Genomic DNA, 25,401 nt, shown 5'->3' on the forward strand with positions numbered 1-25,401 from the left:
AAATCTAAAAGAAGTAACGCCATTTGATTAGAAACCAGAAACCACAAAGATGTTCTGTAACGAGAGGGCGTTAGATTTGGACACTTTTAAACGGACTGCTGCTCCAGGAGAGTTGGGACAAGTTTGATTATTTGATCTCTTTGTTGCAGATTGTTGTTATTTTTGCTCAGTAGTAGCTGTTGCTGGGTGAAATGAGCTCAACACAGCTGTAAAGAGTTGCTCGTTAAACAACAGAAGTCATAGATAGAGAGAGTTAATTTGTCTCTGTGATTTATTTTAAAGTATCCTGGTTTGATTTGATTGAAGCAGCTCTAAATTCAATGATGCCTTCAAGGACCTGGGCTGCAGGACTCGCATTGAAGACTGGGACCAGTACAGACAGACCATCACATGGACCATTATGTTGAAGCAGGACTACAGACTGTTGCAGATGTAAGGACCGAGCTGTCACACAGCCAGTTTCCCCTCGAGGCTGCTCCACATTACAGCCTGCCTCGACTTCCTGTGTGAGCTCCCTCCTGCATGCTCCACGAGCCGGTTTGGACACGTAGCTGTTAGGACTGCCTGCTCGACGCTGCACCGTCCCAGTCTGTCACTCAGTCAGACATGTCCAGGTCCAGTCGGCGGTACAAGTCTCTGCAGCAGAGCAACGGCAGCGGCTCTCTGCCCGGCTGTGACCGGGTGCGGATGCCCCGGGTCCGGGTACTGCTGCTGTGCCTCCTCGGTGTCCTGGTGCTGGCGGTGGTGCTGGGAGTCTACCTGTCAAACGACACCACCGATGTGAACCGCATGCCAGCTGCAGACCTGACCAAAGACAGGGTAAGAGGATTGACAGACACACAAACACAGACTCCAAAACTTTACCTGTGTGCTGTGGGGCTAGTCTGTTCCTGTAAGTGTTCAGTGTCACTGAAATATAGTAGCCACAGTCAGATTATGTTGCACTGTCTGGATATCTGTGTTATAACATCCCATAGTAACCAGATATGAGACGTGTTCACAGTGACAAAGCTGAACTATGAGCTTTGGATTCCCCTTTGTTTATACTGGATGCATAAGGTTAAAGGGCCAGTAAATTTCAGTGAATTTAAACTCTTTAGATTACCTTAATCCTCTGAAAAATCCACAACATATGGATATGAAAAAATATATAGATTTAAAAAGTTTTGCTGCTGGAGTCAAGATGTTTCCCACTTTATTGAAAAATCTGGTTGCCTGTTGGACCCTGATTGGCTTCAAAACAAGTAGTGATGTCACAATGCACGTGTCAAACTCACATCTAAGGTGGGCACAGAGAAACTTTCTCCTTCAGCAGGTCAGTGTGAAAACAAAATCTGTTCAAACATCATTCTGCACAGTGAAGGTCAAATATCCAAGTCAAGACACAAAAACAAAAAACACATTGTTGATTGGATGGGGAGGTGTTGCCCAGACAAAACAAGCAGTCTGATTCCACCATCTTGGATGTTAAGAAATTGTGATGTGTACTTTTCACAATTCTCTATCATTTTATGCACCAAACAGTTAATCGAGAAAATATTATGCATTGACAGTGAAAGTAATCACAAGTTGCAATCATCAGGCATGTCTTGTGTTTGATGTAATTCTGTCTCTTCACTGTTGTCCCATTTCTTTTCATTCAAACTAAATGCATATTATATAAATCCGGGGTGCCCACAGTCATGGAAAACCTGAAAAAGTCATGGAATTTCATTACATTGATGTCCAGGCCTGGGACAGTCATGGATCTATTAAAACCCTTGAACGTTTTCTGTATTGAAATTACTTTATTACCCTCCCATGTAATGTCACATAACAGCAAATGTATTGTCTTTAGGCTCACTGTTGATGCAACATAGCTCTCATATGAGCTGATTTGTGGCGACATTTTGTTCACCATCATGTATGTGTCTTCATTTCTTCTTGCATCCCATCTCTCCCTCAGGGTATGAAATTAACAACGGTCTAAAAAATGGGGGCATTTTCAAAATGTTTGGGGGCCATCAAAAAATTGTAATTATGTTCTAACAATAAGCACATGAAAAGCAAAACCAACTAAGATAGTGTCTTCACTCTTCAGTAGAAGCCACTATAAATGAAATAAATAATGGGTTACATAAAGTTATGGTTGCAAAATATCACTCAGATTTCCTATAATTTAACCAGTTTAAATGTGACTTCTTTAACCATTAATCTACTGATAGCAGTACTAATGTTTCACCACATTACAGTTACTTTTACTGTTAAAAAGGCCAAATTACTATAAATTCCTTAGATGCAATCCTGGAAGTAAGTTAATTTAAAATTTAACATTCATTCTACCTTAATTTTTCATTAATTTGTCATTGTGTAGACACAGATCACCCAAGAAATGGTTAATTTAAACTTATGGTACAGCAAAGCCCCCTCCCCTTCTCTGTCAGATTACTCTCACGTAATCAGTGCAATCTCGTTGATTATGTCTGGAAAATGAGTTGTAGACGTGACGGTAAATTAATTTAATGAAAATAAAATACTATACTTTAATGTCAGATTGTAATACTGTTAAAAATATAAATACATATAGTTGTTTCGAAAACTTGGGGGCAATTTTGGCCCCCGGAACATGGCTTTTGGGGGCATTCTTGGATAAATTGCGGGCCAAATGGCCCGTGGCCCTTGCTGATTTCTGACACTGCTCTCCCTCCATGTATGCCAGCTAGCTGGAATTGTGTTTGAACAGAGTTTGAATCTTCAATGTTTGAATAAAATCCTGTTCTTAAGCTTTAAGACATGGTGACCTTGAAGAGTTTAAAACCATGGTGAAATCTATCGAGTCAAGGCTGTCTGTGTGCAGCTGTTTCATCATTTTATTACTTTTATTATTATATTATATTATATTATTTTATTACTCTCATCTCTCATCCATGCAGTTGTCCCACAAACCCAGCAAGTGCTCTCCAGCTCAAATCCGCCGTCTGGCCTCTCAGGTGGATGGCACCCGCCTGTGGGAGACCCACCTGAGGCCCATCCTGATAGAGAGGCTCCCAGGAACACAGGGCAGTCTGGCAGTACAGCAGGTGTGAACATATTTATAGTTTCCTCCTCCTTACACGTGTTCCTCCCTCATCTTTAATCCGCCCTCTCTGTTCTGCTCCAGCACATCACCTCCACTCTGTCCTCGCTGTCTGCCGGCTGGGCCATGGACTTAGACTCCTTTCAGTCTTCAACCCCTCGCGGCCAGGTCACCTTCACCAACATCGTTGCCACTCTGGACCCTTCGGCCCCTCGCAGGCTGCTCCTGGCCTGCCACTACGACTCCAAGGCTCTGCCTCCAGACCCCCGGGCCCCAGAGAAGGTGTTTCTTGGGGCCAGTGACTCAGCAGTGCCCTGTGCTATGATCCTGGAGCTTGCCACCTCTCTGGATGCCCAGCTTAGATCATTCAAACAGCAGGTGTGTGCTCAGTTGTGTTCATTTCTGTTGATGTCGTGGCAGTTTGCAGTGGTTAGCACTTAAATTATAGACAGCAGCTAGAGCAGATTAGTTTTCTATTTCTTGTAATCCTTCCCATGACAAAGAGAAAATGCATGAGATGCTGACGAGGAGCTTCTCACTTTTTCCCCCCTTCTTCTCCTACTCTCGTTTCGTCCCTCTGGCTCTCTGCCTGCAGTATGGGATAGAAAATGCTGACCCCAGCTCCTTGTTTTCTTTGCAGCACTCATCTGTAAATAGCAGTATCCCTCCAGAGGCTGTGATTTATGTACTTACTGTGAGACTACACACTGCGACAGCACTGCAGAAAGAGAAACTGGCCTTGATTGCTGCTTTTTGGAAAAGTGCATTTTAATTCCTTTCTTTGTTTTTCCTCTTAGAAACTTCCAGTGACTCTTCAGCTGGTGTTTTTCGATGGCGAGGAGTCATTTGAAGAATGGACCGCCACCGACTCACTGTACGGCTCCCGTCACCTGGCCGAGCGCATGGCCAACACACCTCACCCTGCGGGCTCCACACACACCACCATGCTCCAGGCTGTGGTGAGCAAACAAAAATACACGTCCTTCATGGTCTTCCTCACATCCTGATCCAGACACGCTCTAAATTATGAATGAGCAGGCTGAATTTAGCAGACTGCCTAAACTTAAGAATAGCAGCAGGTCTGTCATGCCTTTATGAACTGACTCTCCTACTACATAAAGTAATTTAGGACAGGTCTGAATTTATATTTAACGGCCCAAACCTAGTTACAGTCTCTGACTTCACCCTCTTTGTCATGTAACCTAACACTACTGTTTATGTGTGTGTTTTTACTGCACTATGATTAAAAGAAAACTAAATATTCAGTAGCCATTTTTGACTTTGCACTTTCTCTCCAGGACCTTTTTGTGCTGCTCGACCTGCTGGGTGGTCCTGATCCATTGATTGCAAATCACTTTGATAACACAGCTCGCTGGTTTGACCGTCTGATCGCTGCAGGTAACCCTGGCTCCAACATCTGCATGAATGTTTAAATGGATATTTCACCCCAAAATCATTTCCTCTTACCTGTAGTGCTGTTTATCAGCCTTGATTGCTTTGGTGTGAGTTGCAGAGTGTTGGAGATGTCAGCCGTATAGGTGTCTGCCTTCTCTCGAATACAAAGGAACTAGATGTCACTCAGCTTGTGGTGCTCAAAGTGCCAAAACATGCATTTGAAAAACTCAACAGCAACGTCTCTTCAGAAATCATAACCCAGTTACTCAAGATAATCCACAGAGCTTGTTGTGAGCAGTTTCATGTAGGATGTGCTTTCTTTCTACTGAATTGCACCTACCAGCGGTATCACAGCACAGAAGGAAGCGTGCATCTACTCATGGATGTTTAAAAAAGCTGGATACAGCCTTGGAGGCGGGGTCCTGTTCATCACTTTGGAAGTTAGTCAGTGATGCATGAAGCCCAAATTCTTTGAGTTACAGGTATAAAATTATCCTGATCTTTCACATTCATGAGCTCAAAGAGCAAGCACACTGGCGTTTCCCTTAACCCCAGCTCCCCAACAACTCACTTTCATGAATAAAAGTAGGAAAATAACTCTGGCTTCAGCTATTAGTGAGCCGCTGATTTACAGCCATCTTTTTCACAATTTAACTCTATGGGAAAAAGTCTGTTGGGCCCCATGGAGTTAAATTGTGACATACCCAGAAGTTGTAATTCCATGGTTTGGCCACTGTGTCATATTGGCATAAAGTCATTGTCTGTATAAGAAATGTACGTAGCTGCTGCAATGTCACCCAGTGGTTTGTGGACTGCTGTTTTGAAGCCTCGAGTCTGGCATTTTGGCTGTCGACAATTTGTTTTTTTCTGAGCCAGAAGTGGCCATCTTTGGGTGAGAGGTTGGAGCTGTGGAGGAACGAGTGGTGGATCTGACTCAAAGACTGTAGCGGCACCTCATAGACTTTAAATATGCGTAACTTTGGGCCATAATAAAATGAAAACTGATGAGTTATAAAAAAAATTCCCATCCTGTACAGTTGTCATTAATGTTGAAATTAACTATGGACACCAAACCTGTTTTTGTACCCAGCTGCAAACATGTTTATTTCTGCTATAAAGTTTAGCATTTTAACATGGGGGTCTATGGGGATTGATTCTGTTTTGGAGCCAGCCTCGAGTGGCTGTTCAAAGAACTGTAGCTTTTGGCACTTGAGCATTGGCTTCATTTATCAGCCTCAGAAGCTGTGGCTTGCTTAAAGTAGTACGTTGCTGTTCCTGGGGGGTTGGTCTACTCAAAGACGAGAGGCTCCTGCTCTTGACAGCTCGAGTTGTAAATATTATTGGTGTCCTCCTTGGCTGAGCTCTAACGGTAGCTGCAGTGAGTAGATGCACACTCCCTTCTGCACAGTGACACAGTTAACAGGTGTAGTTCGGTAGAAAAAAATAGTTCCCACATGAAACTGCTCGCAACAAGATCTGTGGGTTTCCTTGAGTCATTATTTCTGGAAAGAGACATTGCTGTTGAGTTTTTCAGATGTAGTTTTTGGCGCAAGTGCCATCTAGTTCCACTATATTTGAGAGAAGGCAGACGTCTCTATAGCTGATATCGCCAACATCCAAATCCCCTCTCTGTTGTGTGTCCTAACTCTACTTTTATCCCCCTCACTCTCAGAGAAGAGACTCCATCGACAGGGTCTCTTGACGTCTCACCCCTCAGAGCAGACGTATTTTAGGAAGGATGTTTACCTCGGCCCTGTGCAGGACGACCACATCCCCTTCCTTCACAAAGGTGAGTTTCACACAGCTGGAGATTTGTCCTAAGTTTGTAACACATGCTGTCAATCAACCTCAATATTTCCCTCTTTCCTACACGCATGCAGGTGTCCCTGTGCTACACGTCATCGCCACTCCCTTCCCACAGTTCTGGCACACACTGGACGACACAGAGGAGAACATGCACCGTCCCACTGTGGTGAACCTGACCAAGGTCATGGCTGTGTTTCTGGCAGAGTATCTGGGCTTCTGAAACCAAACACTCACAGATATTTGTGGTGAAGGTACTTACTTTTTTACTCCTACTGGAGTACTTGTGCTGTTTGTCACACTGATGACAAGTAATCACTAAATGACCAGCATGAATTGGACCCAAACGCACAAGAGAAGAACTCTGTGAAACCAACTAATGGAATACCAGCTAAAACTTTACCAAAGACTTGGTCCTGCTGGACTGACCAGACTCCTTCGTTTCATGTGAGAGATGAGTTTGAGGCGCCTGTCCAAATGTCTGGGAATGTGATGTGGAAAGAGTCTTAAAATGTCAGTAGTTATAAATGATGGTACCAGAGGAACAGATGGGAATGTTGAGTCTGATTTAATAGCACTCTAAATTATTATTTCGCTTCATTCCTGTGAAAAAACGAAATCATAGTTTACTTTATTTCCTTACATTAATATAATTAACTGCACAAATGTCTTCTCAAAGACAGACTCTATGAGTTGAGGCCTCTGAGCTGCTGTGAACACTGGGACATATCTGTGAATAATTCTTTATCCTCACTTGACCGAAGATCCTCTTGGCCTTACAATCTGCTGTTGTTAATTGCTAGCTATATTATATGGCTATACTGCACATTTTGTGACAGTGTAATGATGTAATCAGAGTGAAAATCCAACAGATGGTATTTTACACCATATGAAAAGGTGTAGTAACAAATCTGCAATAAAAATACAGCGGTTTTATTCAGTTTCTCTCAGAATTTGATGCAAATTCGGGAAGTCAGACACAAAATGCTGGAACTTGTGCATACAATACACGCAGGAGCATTTCACCAGTGCATTGTCCATCCTGAGGGCCAATCATAACCATTTTTATACCAATTTTAATGCTATGTATGGCCCGCTACACAATATTGGTTTATCAAGCAAGTTTACTTTGCATCTTTTTCTGTTCACCTCATGATGGCAGGACTATCGTACAGTTCATAGCTCACTGATCTTTGTGACTGAAAGATAAACAGTTGCATTCGTCTCATCTGTATGTGATTTTTTTTTTTTTTTAACATAACCCATATAATGTGAGCAGCTGGCCCCCAGGTGTTTTCACATTATCTTATCTGGCCCCTGTTCACCCCTGCTGTAACACATTAAAGAGCAATGTCTGCTGAGTCATGTTTTGGCAACATACTTGACTTGCAAAGTATTTTTTTTTTTTCACTGACACAAAAAATAGACTAGAATAACATTCAAGAAAGACCAAAACAGTTTTTAAAAATTTAATAAAAAAAAGAAACAACCATGTATTAGAAATTACAAATCAAACATTTGAAGGGCAGATTCAGTTGAGGCCTTCACACATGTGATGTAGAGGAGGTGGTGGGTGAGAGAGGGGTGGAGGTGGAGGTGGAGGTGGAGGTGGAGGGCAGTGGTGAAGGGGACATGGGCTTGCTGGAGGTGAAAAGTCATTGTCAGAGGAAGGGTAGACGTCTCCTGAGGGTCCTCCAGAGTGTGATGTTTGGAAACTGAACAAAGAGATGAGGGGCATTAGAAAATGAATCTGATTGTCTTAACACAACACTGTCTATCCTGTCTATAATCATGTTTTAATTCGACCACAAGATGGCGCTGTTGTTTTATATAAAATGAGACAACAGAGCGTTTAACATCACAACTTCCATTTGGTTTTTATATATTCTCAGGTTGCTCTAAAATTTGGTTCTGCTGTAAGGCCTTTGCAGATGTCCATGTTGCTTTAAAAGAGAGACAAACCAGTGCTTATACTTTCACCTGGTTTCAAACTGTAAGATAATAGTGGCAGGAAAACCATAAAATCATCAATAGACCACCAAGGTCTGTGCATGAAATGTTATCATTCTAACATTCTTTGTTTTGGTGCCAGACTAAATACCAACAGTCCAGTCACGGTGTATTAGTCTGTTCACTGTGGCTGTGGTGAGAGTGGCTGTAAATTGTTTTGTCCTGTTGTAAAGTCATGTCTCAATATTTTATACCTCCACGCCGGCGATAACGGTGGCTGGCGGCATTGTGATTTTGGGTTGTCCTTCCGGTTGTTTGTCCCTATCTCGTGAACGTGATAGCTCAAGAATGCCTTGAGGGAATTTCTTCAAATTTGGCACAAACTTTCACTTGGACTCAAGAATTACCTGATTAGATTTTGGTGGTCAAAGATCACCTGGGACCTTGAGCTTATCTCATTCTCATGAACCCAGTATCTCTAGACAGCCTTGAGGGTGTTTCCTCAAATTTGGCACAAACGTCCACTTGGACTCAAAAATGAACTGATTAGATTTTGGTGGTCAAAGGTCATTGTGATTTCACAAAACATGTTTTTTGCCGTAACTCAAGAATTCATATGCTAATTATGGCAAAACTTCACACAAATGTATAATAGGGTATAATGACGAAGTGATGACATGTCATATCCAAAAGGTCAAAGGTCAGCTTCACTATGACATCATAATGTTCTACGAAAACACTAGTGTTTTATCTCAGGAGCAGAAGGGGAGACATTTGGTCAGATGCTTAATTGGTGACACTAATCTTGAGTGTTCACCTTAAAACTGTGCTGACTGTATAGATCTGTGTGTGAAGCATCCATGTTTTCACAGTCATTAATGTAAACTATAAGTGCAACTTGACTGGTTTGCAGAGGCATACAATCACAAGGAGGTAATTATACTTTTATATACTTGCTGTTGGCAAGAGATAAACAGTGAGACAAAGTTAAACAATTCCCCCAAGAGCGACCTGCTGCCCCGCCACTGACCCGTTAATGTCCATGTTTCGGTCCCTCTGCCTGCGGTTCTTGAACCAGTTGCTGACCTGTGTGGTTGTCAGGCCGGTGGACGCTGCCAGCTCCTGCTTCTCCCGGGTGGAGGGATAAGGTTTATGGCGGTACCACTCACGCAGTATACTCCGTGATTTTTCCTGTTGGTGAGTTGAATAAATAAAGTGAAGCCTGAACGTGTTAAAGGGATACTTCAACCATACATGAAAAACACATATTTTACCTCTTACATGTTGTGCTATTTATCAGTTGAGATAGTTTTGGTGTCCGTTTTGGAGAGATTAGCCTCTCACATATAGTGGAACTCAACTTGTGGTGCTCAAAGTGCCAAAAAATGTATTTGACAATCTCAACAGCAATGCCTCTTTCCAAAAATCATGACCTGGTTACTCAAGATGATCAAAACTGCCAAAATAAACACTAAAATAATGACAATAATATTCAAATAGTTTGATAGTGCTAGTTCACCTGAGCTAGCTAACATTACAACTCAGCCAGGAGAATGCCATTAATGTGTACACCTCACACTGTCACAAGCTTGATCCTCTCGCCATGAGTAGATGGACGCCTTCTTCTGCACAGTGATATGGTTGGTGGGTGTAGTTCGGTAGAAAGAAAATAGGTCCTGCATTAAACTATTCACAACAAGGTCATTGGATTATTTTTGGCATTTTCAGCACCACAAGCTGAGTGCCATCTAGTTCCATTATATTCAAGAGAAGGCAGACATCCCTATGGGTGATATCTCCAACACTCGACAACTGACACCAAAACAATCTAGACTGATAAATAGCACTACAGGTAAGAGGAAAAATATGTAAGTTTGATTTTCTGGGTGAACTGTCCCTTTAAAACACAAAGACAGAAAAAGAATTAAACTATCTCTTTCAATACATCAATAAGCCCAGTTCACTAAATCTGAAGTTTAGATGTTAGCAAATGTGAGCTGTGTTGCGATTAACCATTTATTCATGATGAATTGTTTTAGTGAATTCTTTTTAAATATAATACAGTGGTCAAAATCCATCAATCAAACATGTTGCACGTTGAACATTTAAGGTTCAGAGGCTAAACTAATGTAAAAATGGTACCACTAAAGTGTGAAAATACTGCACTACAAGTAAAAGTCCTGCAATCAGAATTTTATTCAAATATCACCAGCAAAAAATACTGTAACTACCAAAAATAAAACTATTCAAAATGGCTCCTTTTATCAGTATCATTTATAATATCAGCATTTAAAAGTTGTAGCTGGTCAAAGTGGAGCGCAGTTTTACTACAATAGGCCTTCCTCTGGTTATGGTAATCTAGAGGATGATTATATGTTTTTTAATGTAGTCTGAATCTGAAAAGTAATTAATTAAAGCCTGATTATAGATGTCAGATAAAAATAGTGGACTGAAGAGAACAGGATTTCCCCCTGAAATGTGGTGTAATAGAAATAAAATACAGTATGCTAGTATAATATGTACATATAAATATAAATTAAGTATAACACAAGAACCACAATATTGTACTTAGAGTAAGAACAGGACATACATACAAATAGTAAATGTGAGGTGTAACATCATGTCCTTCAATAATTTTACAGCTGATTAAAATTCACAATAGTCTCTCACAATGTAGTTAGCACATACCAGCAATCTAAAGAACAGTTCAGGAGCACATTTGAAGTACGATAAGATACCTTGAAACAGTAACTGGTCTCCTCTCCGTCCCAGATGGTGTGTGGTAGAGGAAACTTCCTCCTCACGCGATACTTCCCCACAGCTCCCAGGGGTCGGCCCCTCTGCCTCTCTGCCTCCATGTAGTGGGCTCTGAGCCAGAGCTGCTGCAGGAGAGGGTGGCTGCGGTGGGAGAAGGGGAAGCCCTCCAGCAGGGTATAGAGGTCAGCAAAGCGGCCCTGGTGAAAGGCCACTGCTGCTTTGGCCTTCAGCACGCTCTCCAGCTCCCCAGGGTGAGGAGAGGAGGAGAGGGAAGGAGGAGGAAGACTACGGAGAAAGCCGGCGAGACGATCCATGCAACTGCTCTGCAGAAGGACCTCGCACACACAGGCCACCTGCTCTGCAGTGAAGATCATTGCTATGGAAACAGAATGGTGGCCCCAAAAAAGTCCTGAGATGTGAGTTGAATCAAAGTCAGTGTGGAGATATCTCCTGAAGACTTCTCTTTTAAGTTTGTGCTGGAGCGTCTGTGGAGCATGTGTGTTTATCATTACTCATCATGCCCTGGCAGAATCAAATCACAGGTAACCTGACACCATCAGGGATATCACAACACACCATACATCCCTCCTTCTCTTGTACAAACACATCCATGCACACCCCACACACACTTTGGATTCACTATTGGACCTGCAGTCACCCGCAGCAAGGGAGAGGATGATGGTTTCGCTGTGCAGAGCGAAAACACATTTGAATAAAATTTTCTTGCCAAATTAGAAGCAAAATCCTCAGTCAACAAGTTTTAGCATTGACAGCAACTCAGTTCCCAACACTCATAATAAAAGCCAAACCTTTTTTTTGTAAATGTAGTTTATTACAATAATATGTAATATAAAAAATAGAATGCATTTGAATACAAAAATGAGATAACAAGAACCTTGAATGACAAACGATCCCTTTCAGAACTATCAAAAAGTCGATCAGAACACATTATCTTTGGTTAAATCTGGAGTCATGTGTGTCAGGTAGGAGAGAGTGACAACGTATCCGAGGCGACGAACAGACGGGTACAAATGTGCATAAGCCCACAGAGGCTTCAACGTCTACATACTTTGGTAAGAAATGGCTCATTTAAACAAACGCAGACTACCGTATTTTACACACAGGACACATTTCCCTTTACCCCTAACTACTAAAAGACTAAAATTGATTTGTCCAAGCCATTTAATATTCTACACAGAGGCCGCTGAGAATGAATGACCTCAACATTTATTAACGAGGAATAACCTACTGTGTTTGAAAGTTACCTACCTGCCATAACTATTGATTTAATACCTGTAGTCTAAGATTACACAACCTCAGTTTGCCCAACGACGTGACCTTCCGAGTGAAAATGAATATCATTTCCTATCTGCGTTTTTCCACAAGGACTCATTTTCTTACTGATTGATACATGCTTTAAATAGATTAAATGTACAAAAAAAGACAAACAATAAACAAACTAATAAAAAAAACAACAACACAAAGGCCATTACTGTAACTAGATGCGACACTAAAGTGTATTTTTGTGTACCATAATTGGCCAAAGGTTTGACTGCCACCTGTGTTATGACAGTGGAAAGCTCATATGATGATGATTAGCAATTTTAGGTTTCAAACAAATAGGCCTGTTTCGTCAATTTAAGGCAGATTTAATCAGGAAATCAGTGTCCTGTAAAGTCAAGTGGGGATTTTTAATGTTCCGATTATGAAAGGATGTGAGTCTAACCACTGTCACAACAACATGGCAACGCAGCGTAAACATCATGTGAATAAAAGGTGCAAAATATACAAATAGAGGAGATTGAGCGATGACAATGCAACCAAAACTGTCACATTTTTTCACTGGAGATCAGACACAGAAATGTGGGTATTCAAAAAATGTCCATAGAGTGAATACCAACATTTGGTCAGGTGTGTAGCACTTGAAAAACTGTTTTAAAACTCAAAAACATTAAACCAATAAGCTTTAAAATAAGGCACTTATCAACGTATCAACCGGTTTTGGATGCATCACTACGTGGGATCACAGCAAAACGCTTTAGTGTCATGCATGCTTCATGTATTTGAAAAAGCTTTTCCTCATCTCCCAAGTGTACTGACTGTTCAACTCAGCCATTGTGCCACATAGTGTCCTATAAAAAAAAAAACTAAACATGCATTGCATAGAGTAAAGACCCTTTTCTTTCCTGTGTTGTAGCTTTACTAATGGAGGGCAGTTTTTGAAAACTGCAGAGAGTCATTTCAAACAGCTGACTGATAAAAATGTAGTTTGGCAGCATGTTTCAGCCCAGACTTCAGTAACTCATTGTAATAAAATACTGCTTTATAGCCATTGAAGCTATGATGTAAGAATAGTTTCACATAAAACTCAAGTCCTGTTTGTGAAGAATACGCTCCTCACTATATTCCTGGAGTGTCTGCGGAACACGTCCTGAATCTCTGAGCTCTGGACAGGCAGTCAACACTCAGTTATTTCTAGATTTATGCCTTTGCCAGATAGTTTGGTGTAAAGTTACTGCGGTGGGTCCATAATGAAGTACTTCTACTGCCAGCAAAAACCCCAGACATCTTTTCCAAACTTGGTCTGTAGTCCACAAAACTGCAAAGGAGAGCTGAGAGAATGGGCAAAGCCAAAACGCCTTGCGTAATATAGTCTCTTTTTTTACCACCAGGACCTGTGAGTGGGCCAAGCAGATGAAGCCCAGTTATTTCTTCTGTCTGGATCTGATAAAACAGATAAGGCACGTACGGATTTTTAGTAAAAACAACCCTGCCCGTCCATGTGAAACATAACTGGAGAGGATTTGTCTCAAAAGTGCCAGCTAAGACCATGACGGTATTAGGCTTTTCTCAGAGAGCAGAGGTCCCTCTCCTCCTAGTGTTCCCATGGGACATTCTTTTGGAAAAAAAAATATGTACGGTAGTCAACAGCAAAGAGAAATTATTCTATAGTCCCATTTGAATTGTGCCATGAATTACACGTTTATCAATTTAAAAAATAATTTTTCGAGTCAAGAACATTGCAGTTTATTGTAGCACTATTTAATTTTGTGTGAAACTGCTCGGAGAACTGCATTTCTCGCCACGCACAATTTATGTCACCTACACCTGCAACTTTACTAGCTCTGTAATCTAGCTTTGTTCCCAGCACAAATGTAATGTTACTTTACCTCGGCTGTTCACCCAGTGACTATACTGGTCATCATAAGTGCTATATCGTAGGCAACTGGACTCGCTTGAGTTTCTTGAGGACGTTTCACCTCTCATCCAAGAGGCTTCTTCAGCTCTGAACAACTGATGAACTAAAACTCAAGCAAGTCCAGTTGCCTACAATGTAGCACTTAACATTACCATGACCTGGATGACTGAGAGTCTTCACCAGCATGAGACTATACTGGTCTTTTTATCAGCTGGGAAGCTAAAGAACGAGCAGGACACATGGCGCACTTCGTATACCCCAGTACTAGCTTCAGCGAGGGAAAGAGGTATAACGCTTCCAAAACGACTTGTGTAGTCATCCAAGTTACATACGACAAACTATGACTTTTGTTACTAGCAAAATTATCTTTTAAATCTACAGACATCATATGTGTAATTCATGGCACAATGCAAATGGGATCAAAAAATTATTTGTCTCCCTCCACTGACTGCCATACGTTGTTTTTTTCCAAAACAAGGTCCCGTGGTGGTCCACCGGAAGGGGACAGACTTTGCCTCTCTGTGCTGAACATATTGTAAAAACAAACATTTGGCTCTTAGAGGACTGACATTGTGGAGTAAAATCTCTCAGACAGCAGAGTCTGCAACCTGCTGTATGTTTTTATCCAGAGACACTGGGTTGCCGACCCACAGGGTAAACAGACTACAAGCCCAAATCATCATCCACAGGGACAGACTGGAGCTGAGTAAGAATCTTGGAGTCCCCATCCATCTCCTCTGGATTCCCCAGTGCCGAGCTGGCTTCCACATCCTGCTCTGACGAGGGGCTTCCCAGAAGCAGCGACTCTCCTCCAGGTAGGCCTAACAAAGCCGGGTCTACAGGTAGGTCCCCCTTGCTGCGGATATCGAACAGAGTTAGACTAGCTGAAGTGGAGAGGGGCACAGGGCTCCAGGCTGGCTGGGACAACTGGGTGCTGGGTGTCGCCCCACTGTACATGGGACTGAGGGTGAGCATACTTTCTGGAGTCAGAGTATTTGGCGTCGGGGTGACTGAATGGTCCAGCGCATGAGGGGAGGGCTGGGCAGGTGTCCCAGTCTCTGGAGCACCGTATGGTGGAGACGTGTTGATGAAGTTAAGGGGAGATGATGTGAGGCCACTGGGGGTCAGGCCGGAGGTGGTTAAAGCTGCAGGAGGAGTGGAGGAGGTGAGAACAGAGCTCACACCATTAGCAGAAATGGGTGGAGCCTCAGGGACTGGTTTCAGGGGTAAACTGGTGAGCTGAATGCCTGCTGGGATGGTCAGAATCAGCTTGCCTTGCTGGACACTCAAGTAGGGACTTCCACCGAGGAGAAGGTTACCTACGGTTGTGACAAGAGTCACACCAGTGTGAGATGTAGCACCATAAAACATTTAGGAACCAAATTAATTTACAGACCAGTACTCACAACAGCATGTGTTTCACACAATTAACATTTGCTGTAAGGAAGAATTAGTCAAGCATTAATAATCTCCTGTCTGTCTTGGTATTGTGTTAGCTGTGTAGGATTTAGTGGCATCTAGCAGAACTGAAACTTGTTTGCTACGTGTTTAGGAGAACTACTGTGACCTACACCAAAACAAGAATAGTCCTTTTCCTTAGATTTGTCTGTTCCAGGCTACTGTAGAACAACATGGCATACTCCATGAAAAAGGGCCCGCTCTAGATAGTAACGGCTTATTCTAAGGTAATGAAAACACAGCGCTACTAATTCTCAGGTGATTATACAGTAATGAAAACATAGTTATGAATATTATATATCATTTCTGCTAATAGATGCCCCTGAATCCTACACACTGGACCTTTAATTTTACTTAATTATTATCATTTTTTAGGGCATGTTTTTTATGGGTGTGTTAGGTTGCAATGTAATGCATAAAATAACCTACTGTGTTAATAGACATACCTGACAAACAGCCATGAAAATAATTCAGAAGTTAAAAGGATTAGTTTATTGATCCATTGACAGAAAATTAATCGGCAACTGTTTTGATAATAATTTATTCATCATTATGATAATTTTCAAGCAGAAATGCCACTATTCTATGGTGTTTGTTTCTGCTTTTCTTTGTCTTATCAGATAATCAGCTGAATATATGCAGCTTTTGGACTGATGGTAAAACAAAATAAGGAACATGACGATCTTTGGCTCTAGTAAACTAAATGGTCATTTTCCCCTATTTTCTGATATTTTACAGACCAAACAAATGATCAATTTATTCAGAAATTAACCACCAGATTAATTAATAATACATAACATTTGTTAGTTCCAGTAACAATTAATTATATCAATAAATATATTTATCAGTTAATCCATGTAATGACATAATTATTACCTACATTGGTGCTAAAAAAAAGGTCAGTATCAAACAATTAGACTGTTTAGAAAATACTGTTTCTTTCCAAATAAATAAATGTTGACGCATTAATTTGCTTTTACAGCTGCAAGTAACTTTTTTTTATGTCCATTGATTTGCTCATTGTTGTCTCCATTAGTCCATTAGTCTATATAATGCCAGAAAATGGTGAAAACTGCTCATTGTACAATCATTTCTCAAGTCCATGTCCTTAACTTGTCTATTTTATCTGACTAATAGTCCAAATCCCAAACATATTCAGTTTAATATTATGTATGACAAAAAAAATTCCTCACATTTTAGAGGCTAGAAGCAGTAACTTTTTAGCAATTTGCTTCAAAAGTTATAGAAGCACTTCCTCTAGCTCACCTGGTAGAGCATGAGCCCTATACAGACTGAGCCCTTTGCAACAGCACAGGTTCGCCTCCAGCTAATGGCCCTCTGCTACATGTCATCCCACCTTTCTTGTCTATCCACAGCTGTCCTGTCATTAAAGGCAAAATCACCCCCAAAATTAATCTTAAAAACACTTAATTATCAAAACAGTTGCTGGTTCATTTTCTGTCATTCATCTAATCATTGTGTCTCAATCTATCCACAAATATCTATTGAATTCAGTGTACCTGGAGGAGCAGAGGGAAGCTGAATGATCCCAGAGTTGAGGAGCTGCACACCCGGAGCCACGCTGGTTGCTGGTTGACCCACACTCTGAATGGGCCTTAGCTGGTTTATCCTGAGAGGACCCTGTGTGACCCCTGCAGGAGCTGAAGACAGGATCTGTAAGGGCACTCCAGCAGAGGGGATGGAGAGAGAAGGACTGGCCGGTACCACTTGGGGGAAAGAGATGGTGGAAGACGTTTGGATGGGTGAGACTGGGACCAGCTGAGGCATGGAGAGGGGGACTAACTGCGCTGGTGTGGTGCCTTTGGCCTGGGGGACTGGGACGACTTGTGTCGGGGAAGAGATGGAAATGACCTGTGGGACCTGGATTTTGCTGGGTGTGGAGTTTGTGCTTTGGTCCCCCAGGTGGTGTACCATTCGCTGTGGGAGCTGATTGTTGGTTAGCTGTGAGATAGAGACTATGGTTGTGGCACCTTCAGACAGAGATGTTGAAGCGTCTTGCTGCTGTTGCACCAGTCTGTTGCTTGTGTTCACTGTCTGGTTTTGGAACTGAGGAGCTGGTGAAGTGAGGGGGGATACTGGGACCAACTGAGGGCACTGGGACACCTGGGCTCCTGAAGAGTGCTGGACCAGTTGGGATACTGGTATACCCTGGATGGAAGGCACAACCTGGGGCAGAGAGAAAACCTGAGGGGTGGAGTTGCTGGAGGAAACCATAGAGCTAGAGGCGTTTAAGTGGGAGCCAGCAGTGGCGAAGACAGAGGTGGAGATAACCATGCCTGCAGACGACATCGAGGCGGGGAGGGTGAGGGTCTCCTGGCGCTGGGGGTTTTGTGTTAAGACTAGTGAGGGGAGACTGGTTGGGGAGGACAGAGTTGGTGAGGAGGGGGATAAAGATGAAGAAGAAGATACTGTCTGGCTGCTGCCCTCTGAATCAGGGATGCTGATGAAATCCATCGCATTGCCGCTTCCTGTTTTGGTGTGCAGAGGAGGAGAGATGATGGATGGATGGTTTGAGACTGGTGTGTTGTTGGTGCTAAGAACAACTGCTGGAAGACTACCTGGCTTGGCCTCCATGGCCGTAACCTCCTGCTGTGCCATAGAAACAACTGGCTGTTGCTGCACACTGATACTAGGTTTGGTTATTACCTGAGCCCCGTTCAGTATCAAAGGAGAGTTGGTGGCAACAGGACTCAGTGTGACTGTCTGGCAATCGCCCAAGTTTAGCCCATTAATTATGACACCAGCACCGGTGCTGGAGATCAGGGAGTTTCCATTAAGTAATAATGACTGGGGGGCTGTGAGGAAGCCACCGGACCCGTTGAGGATGAGCTGGCCTCCAGTGCTGCAGGGGACGGCAGAGAGAGAGATGATGGAGGCTGTGGAGCCGGCAACCTCCTCTGGTTTGTCAGGGGCATCGTCCATGGGGCTCGATTCGTCCTCAGTGCTGTGGTTCCCATCAGACTCACTGGAATGAAGGAAAAATAAATGGGTCAAATAAGAGAAAAGTGGTTGTATTTAGAGGGTCGGGCACTGGACTTTTTCAGCGCTCAACCTGAGTGCACTTGAACACTTAGAAACACCAACATCTTCTCCCTTTGTAATATAATAATCCTTTAAAGTATTTGGGTTTATGACATTAGGCGATCTACATGAAAAACAAGGAGTATCTGTGCACAAATGTCTTTATCTTCAGAGATGGGAATTGATAAGATTTTATTAAGGCTTAAAATTACGCATAATTAAGGGTGGGCCACTTTGAGTGACAGGCTGTCTGCCAATAATGTCCTCGCTTCTCAGTCAGATCCATCTGTCACTCCTCCATAGCTCCACCCTCTCACCCAAATATAGTCACTTCTGGCTCCAAAAAAAACAAGATGGCTGAACATGAGGCTTCAAAAAGGGAGTCCACAAACTAATGGGTGACGTCACAATAGTTATGTCCATAACTTTGTACAGTCTATGATATTCACCCTCGGTAAGTGACGTGCTGCTCATTTCGAAAGCAATGCATAAAGTGCCAACGTGACATTCTTGGAATTTAGGACCATGTTGCATGTTTGTTGTTGTCTCTATTTAAAATAATCATTTTACATACAACCAGCACTACTGTCATCTTACTTCGTGAAATGAAGCTGTGCTTTGAACGGTTTCTTCCTCTTTACCATGACTCCTTTTTGTGAGTTTCCAACAGTGTAGATGCATGAGTTTCACATCATAGTTTTACAATGCACAATAAATAGAAAAACATGCCGGCCTGGACTTAAGGAATTGATAAGCTCAGAGGCACACGATTCAGATGGATGTGGAACCGATTCCTCTACTAGAACCAGTTCTTGATTCCTGTCACTATTCATATTGATGGCATCTGGTTGTTCAGCACCAATTTTCACTTAGGTTTTGGTCTGATAATTTATTTACAGTCACAATGGTAGAATTTGATATTGCGATATCGTGTAGAGGACTGAGAAACCTTTAAATTTGGCATTTTACTTTGCAGTAAAATTGAAATACTTTTAACTTCTCAAAGTAAACCATTCAAAAAATGTAATCACATAAATATGTAGTATGTGTGAAATGTGTTGAACAGAATTAATATAGCTTTTAAAATGCATTTACAATCATTTAACTTTGAGTATGTAATGTCTTACAGCATCAAAGTCAGGCTACAAAACAGCTATTACACATATATTCCTATAAAAAATAGTAATCATGATATATTGTCTCACCACCACACCCATCTTCATGTTTAGAAGTGCAACTCAGTAGGACATTTAAAGTTATCATACATTACCATTTCTGGTTTACAAAAACAGTCCAGAGATCCTCAGACAAACAAAATTCTCCCTGTACTATTTGTAATAATAATGGATGATTTTATTATGTGATAAGTGCAAAATATTCAATAAGTGTTTGATATTTAAATGTTCAATTTTAGGGTGACTTTGTGATTTCTGGCAAAAATGTCTTTAAGCCAACTCTGAAGCATCTGCATGTTTGCAATTTGCAAATATGTATTGACTCTGGTAATTAAAAGTCCAGTGTGTATGATTTAGTGGCACTGACGCAAGAAAAGCAAGCAAGAAAAAAGCCCCCTTTTCCACAGCACAACAAACCCACTAACACCTGTTAACATCTGGCTTTGTATGTCATGGGAAAGGCTATAATCAGCATTACCACCTGGGACACATAATTACACAGTGGTTACAGGTATTTATCTGCTCCGGCTCTGATCGGCAGTGATGGAATTACAACACCCAGGATGAACTCGCTAGTTTTAACTCCTTTACTAGCAAGATGTAATAACATGCCACCACAAAATGACGTCCGTCTCCGCCCAGAAAGCGCTCAAACATCATTCCAAATTAGCTTGCACCAAGTTTGAAAGAGAGACTGTATAAAGTAGGAGATATATAAAAAGAAGTAACCACTGTAATATCTTCAGAGGCCTTCATGCTGCTTTCTACAGTTTACTAATGTGTTTTCCTCACTGCCTGTGATGTTGAACATGACGCAACAGAACAAACAAAAAACAGGCTCTAGTCTAGTGGCAATGAGAGAGGGTTCTATAGCCTATATTGTTTAAAAAACCCACGTACACACGCTAGTTTTGGTGGTAAAGAGTTAATACAGCGACTGAGGCAAAAACACGAATGGGCCCAATTTAGAGCCAGTGTTTGGTTTGTTCCTTCTGGGCTACTGCAAAGCAACATGGGGGACACCGTGGAAGAGGACCCACTCTGTATGTAGACATTAACAGCTCATTCTGAGGTAACGAAAACAATTCTTTTTTTCAGGTGATTATAAACTAATAAAACATAGTTACGAATATTATATAGAATTCCGCCAGTAGATCCCTCTAAATCCTACACACTGGACCTTTAAAATACATACTATCAGGCTATGTAAAGATGATGACATAAGTAACATTTTCATGATAACATCCATTCTGAGAGTCAGCAATTGATTTAAAACTCTTCTGAATAAATCAGTGTACTGTTGTTAATTTCCTGAATGATGTTAACTCTATGTGCTGTCACTGTGAGCCCCTGAAGGTGATGCATTCAATGGGCAATTCAATGTAAAACACTCAAACTAGATACTCCAAGAGGTGAAGCAGTTGGTCGATCATTCTGCCCAGCACTACAGTGACTACTGGTGACTTGCTACATATTTATTTATTTAATTTATTTTGTCTTGTTTTTGTTTGCTAGTAAGTTTGTTTGTTTGAAGGGTAGGATTCAATTGTTTAATCGTTTTGGCAGTTACAAAAAAGTGTGCTGTGCAAGTGGCTTTGCGCAGCACATGATGATTTCTTAACTTAAATAAAAACATTTCTAAATATCATCTATTTCTAAAGTAACATCTGGAGAAAATACACCAGACATTAGACATGTTTCATGTTTAGATTAAATGAATGATAAAACTTTCTTCTAGTTTATTATAGAACAGATTTTAAGTGGTTAACTTGTGACGTACTGGCAAAGACACCAACCATTTAGTTATATGTATTGATCCTTGTTGACCTTTTGTGGTCATCTTTACCATTTCATCCTACAGTGGATCAATTTAGAGCAAAAGCTGGATCAGATTCCTAGAATCCTCTTTCAGGGCGTGTCTTTGTTTAATGTATAGCCGCCTTCAGATTGTCTGCCAGACCACCACAAACCCTCTGATAAGATAACTCCTGCTGTATTCTCTCTTATCTCCTCACAACTTGCCTTCCCCCCTGCTCGGATTAATAGTGGCTGCAAAACTCTGAGATTTCAGCCTGTATGAGAGCAGCTTAAAGAGGATTTTTTCTCTCCCTACCTTCCCCTGATAGAGCTTTTACTCTAACCTCAGTCACCCTGCAGGCCCCAGGCAGCGGTGCAGGGTTTCAGGAAACTTGAGCCATGGTGGGCGCCTGGATCTCACATTTCATAACAAAGCAACATGCTCCTGGTCTCAGACCTGGGTGGCTTTACTGCTGTCAAATGTCAGCTCCCCTGGCCATACTTTCTACATGAAGCAGTGTTTTTAATTGTTAGTTTTGCTCTTTTGAAGTTTAATGTGTGCATGCTCTTTATGTGCAGCTATGTGCAGCGGGCCTGCAGGTCTTTGTTTACTATTAAGGTTTGGTTTGGGAGTTTCAGGGACTGTTTTGTGTTAATAACAATGTCATAAACACAAGGGAACAAGCTCTGGAATAAACAAAGGGAAGTTTCAGACAGCTGTCGCCTGGATGCTGGATCATGACTTCACCTAACTCCCTCCACAAAGCAGATACAGTTCTATAAATGTGTTTGCTGGTCTTGCCTTTTGCTGTGGGTCCCGGACGGGGTCCTGTCCCTCTGCCTGCGGTTCTTGAACCAGTTGCTGACCTGTGTGAGGGACAGCCCGGTGACTTTGGCTAGGTTCTTCTTCTCGTCCGGAGTGGGGTACCTGTTGCTCTTATAGCACTCCTTCAATGCATTTCGGGACTTCTCTTTGAAGCAGTACACCGTCTCCTCTCCGTCCCAGATAGTTTTGGGCAAAGGGAACTTCTTCCTGAGCCGGTACTTGTCCACTGCGCCCAGGCTGCGGCCCCGGGACCTCTCCGCCTCCTTGTAGCGGGCTTTCAGGTACAGGTCCTGCAGGAACCCATGGTTAGACGGGTGGAAGTCGTAGCTCTCCAGGATGGCGTACAGCTCCTTGAATTCCTCACGGTGGAAAGCCACCAGTGCCTGGGCCTTGAGCAGGGTCTCGTTGCCACGTAGCAGCTCGGACGAAGGAGGTATGGTGGATAGAAATCTCCACAGGCGATCCACATTGCCCGCCTGCAGAAGGGCCTCGCACAGACATGAGACTTGGTCAGTGGAAAAACTCAGAGCCGACTTTTGGAAACTTTGGAGCAACTGCTCCGAGACTTGCACCGGGTCTTGCTCTTCTTTGTACTCGGCGACTGTCGGCTCGTCCGTGCTGTTTTCAGATTGTTCTGTGGACTCCAAAGACAAGGAAGCCATTTTTACTTTAACTTTTTTTCCTCCAGTAGTTCCTCCTCCTCTCTCCCTCCCTCCCTCTGCAGAGCAGCCCTCTCTCCCAGTCTCCACCAGCCGAACACACCATGACTGTGCCTGCTGTCACGCCCCTTTACCAACCCTATGTCTTTGTTCAAAGTTACTCTATAGGACAACACTATATATTAGAAGATTTAGATATTAAGATTTTTCTATCCCTAAGTTATACTACACTAGCTCCAACATATTCCCTTTTCACTTAATTTCTACTTAGTTTTCATCAACAATACAAAGTATGCTTTTCCATTTTTACAGCTGTATATAACATCTGTATACATTATATTCAGAAATGTTCTGAACATAGACACAGCAAGATAGATGAAAATACAAATATCCACTCCTTCATATTAACCATTTAGTTAGAAAAAGCAAATTTTAAATAGAAAAAGGTAACAAAAAAATGTTGTTTTTAAAGAAATTTTAAAGAAATAAAAATAAAAGTAATAATTGACCACTCCACATTATAATCACACAGAAAAGTACAGGTACAAACAGAAAACATAAACATTTTAAATGGGTCCCTTTGTATTTCCTGTTTGAATGTATGTTAATGCAGAAGCTGACAGGAAGTAAACAGGGACCAAAGTCGTTGCCCTAGCAACAGAATAGCAATGAAATGGTCCATATGTGTATGTGATATGTGCATAAAGCAAAATTTAAATAGAAAAAGGTAAAAGTTTTTTGTTTTGTTTTTTATATCTAAAGAAATGAAAAATAAAAGTAATAATTGTCCGCTCCTTAACCTCCTAAGACCCTCCCATGAGGACATCATTCTGATTAACTTAGACCTGTTGTCCTCGTTTGTGGACACGTTTCTGTCCCATCTAGTGGTAGTAAGAGCAGGATACACTAATCCATGTAAAAACAAGATGGCAGCCATCTCTGCCAAGTCAGGCTGCAGCCAATCCCGACACAAAAGTGGACAAAAACTGCTCAGATTTTATGATTGAAACTAGCTTTATATTATGAATAATGCTTGTAGTTTGATATCACAACGAATTTGACCAAGCCACAGTGGCAAGCTAAGACACTTTTAATTACGAAGTACTGGTTTGAGGACACTGGGACTTTATTATGATTATATGTTGATATGTATGATAATGTTTAGTTTTTTTATACTTATCCAGTCCTACTGATCCCAAATGGCATGGAGAAATTAAAAATACATACCAAACAAATGTTTGGGTCTCAGGATGATATTATAATCACACAGAAAAGTACAAATACAAAATTTGTACTCCAGACAATGACATATGTGTATGTGATATGCGCATAGGGGAAATATAAAAGCAAAAGTCTGGCAGAGCCCTGCTGGGTGATTACCCTCACTGTATTGATAAAGACATGACAGGACTCCAACGTTTCGTAAAGACGGATGTTTCTTAGTCATACTTCCACCATTATTATACATATATGATTATTATTGTTACATACATATACCATCATATATTAATATGTACTTACAAAAATAATATTATAATGTTATTACTAAAATTAATGTTATTATAGCTATTGTCATTACTGCTTGCCCTGCATCCCTCTCTGTCTCTGTCTCTGTTTATGTATCATTTTGTCATATGGATTACTGTACATTTATTATGTTGATCTGTTCTGTATGACATCTATTGCACGTCTGTCCGTCCTGGAAGAGGGATCCCTCCTCAGTTGCTCTTCCTGAGGTTTCTACCATTTTTTTCCCAGTTAAAGGTTTTTTTGGGGGAGTTTTTCCTTATCCACTGTGAGGGTCAAGGACAGAGGGATGTCGTATGCTGTAAAGCCCTCTGAGGCAAATTGTGATTTGTGATGTTGGGCTTTATAAATAAAATTGAATTGAACACTACAAATGTTCTTATCAGTGGCACTTTTCACATTTGCTGTTTTATAAAACAAAAAAGTTCTCAAGCATCTGACTAATATGGATGATGGCACAAGTATAGAGATCTCGTATCAATGTTTCCATGTTAAAAATACTCCACTACAAGTCATGGGTGTGATGAGATAGATGTGGTGAGACAATGGGCCCCAGGGCACAGATATGCAAAAGGCCCCACCACCTCTCTTCAGCCCCTCTCCCACTGCAGAAAAACCTGCTTACATATGGCTTTTTAATGCAGTGGGAAAGGTTTCGATTGGCATTCACTCCCAGGTCAAATGACTCTGCGGTAGTCACAGGTATTTATCGTCTCATCAGCATTGATGGAAACACAACACTAGGATGAACAGGCTCA

At 41.7% G+C, this 25,401-nt stretch overlaps 3 protein-coding genes across 3 annotated transcripts; 1 reads left to right on the forward strand and 2 right to left on the reverse strand.

Annotated features, from left to right (window-relative positions):
• The first annotated feature begins 8 nt into the window (after positions 1-8).
• On the forward strand, positions 9-7,633 carry qpctla (glutaminyl-peptide cyclotransferase-like a). Its single transcript, XM_033630644.2, has 7 exons — positions 9-819; positions 2,913-3,059; positions 3,140-3,433; positions 3,853-4,014; positions 4,354-4,453; positions 6,123-6,239; positions 6,331-7,633. Exons 1-7 carry the CDS (start codon positions 607-609, stop codon positions 6,474-6,476), a joined length of 1,179 nt encoding a protein of 392 aa, XP_033486535.1. The 5' UTR covers positions 9-606; the 3' UTR covers positions 6,477-7,633.
• Positions 7,634-7,773: 140 nt separating this feature from the next.
• Positions 7,774-11,535, reverse strand: six9 (SIX homeobox 9). The gene is made up of 3 exons (XM_033632153.2): positions 10,942-11,535; positions 9,234-9,394; positions 7,774-7,968 (listed from the first exon to the last, which is right to left on the reverse strand). Exons 1-3 carry the CDS (start codon positions 11,467-11,469, stop codon positions 7,785-7,787), a joined length of 873 nt encoding a protein of 290 aa, XP_033488044.2. The 5' UTR covers positions 11,470-11,535; the 3' UTR covers positions 7,774-7,784.
• Positions 11,536-11,776: 241 nt separating this feature from the next.
• On the reverse strand, positions 11,777-23,154 carry six5 (SIX homeobox 5). Its single transcript, XM_033632320.2, has 3 exons — positions 22,434-23,154; positions 17,138-18,603; positions 11,777-15,478 (listed from the first exon to the last, which is right to left on the reverse strand). Exons 1-3 carry the CDS (start codon positions 23,117-23,119, stop codon positions 14,823-14,825), a joined length of 2,808 nt encoding a protein of 935 aa, XP_033488211.1. The 5' UTR covers positions 23,120-23,154; the 3' UTR covers positions 11,777-14,822.
• Between the last annotated feature and the right edge of the window lie 2,247 nt (positions 23,155-25,401).

The sequence above is a fragment of the Epinephelus lanceolatus genome, chromosome 4 (assembly GCF_041903045.1).
Source record: "Epinephelus lanceolatus isolate andai-2023 chromosome 4, ASM4190304v1, whole genome shotgun sequence".
Classification (NCBI taxonomy): Eukaryota; Metazoa; Chordata; class Actinopteri; order Perciformes; family Serranidae; genus Epinephelus; species Epinephelus lanceolatus.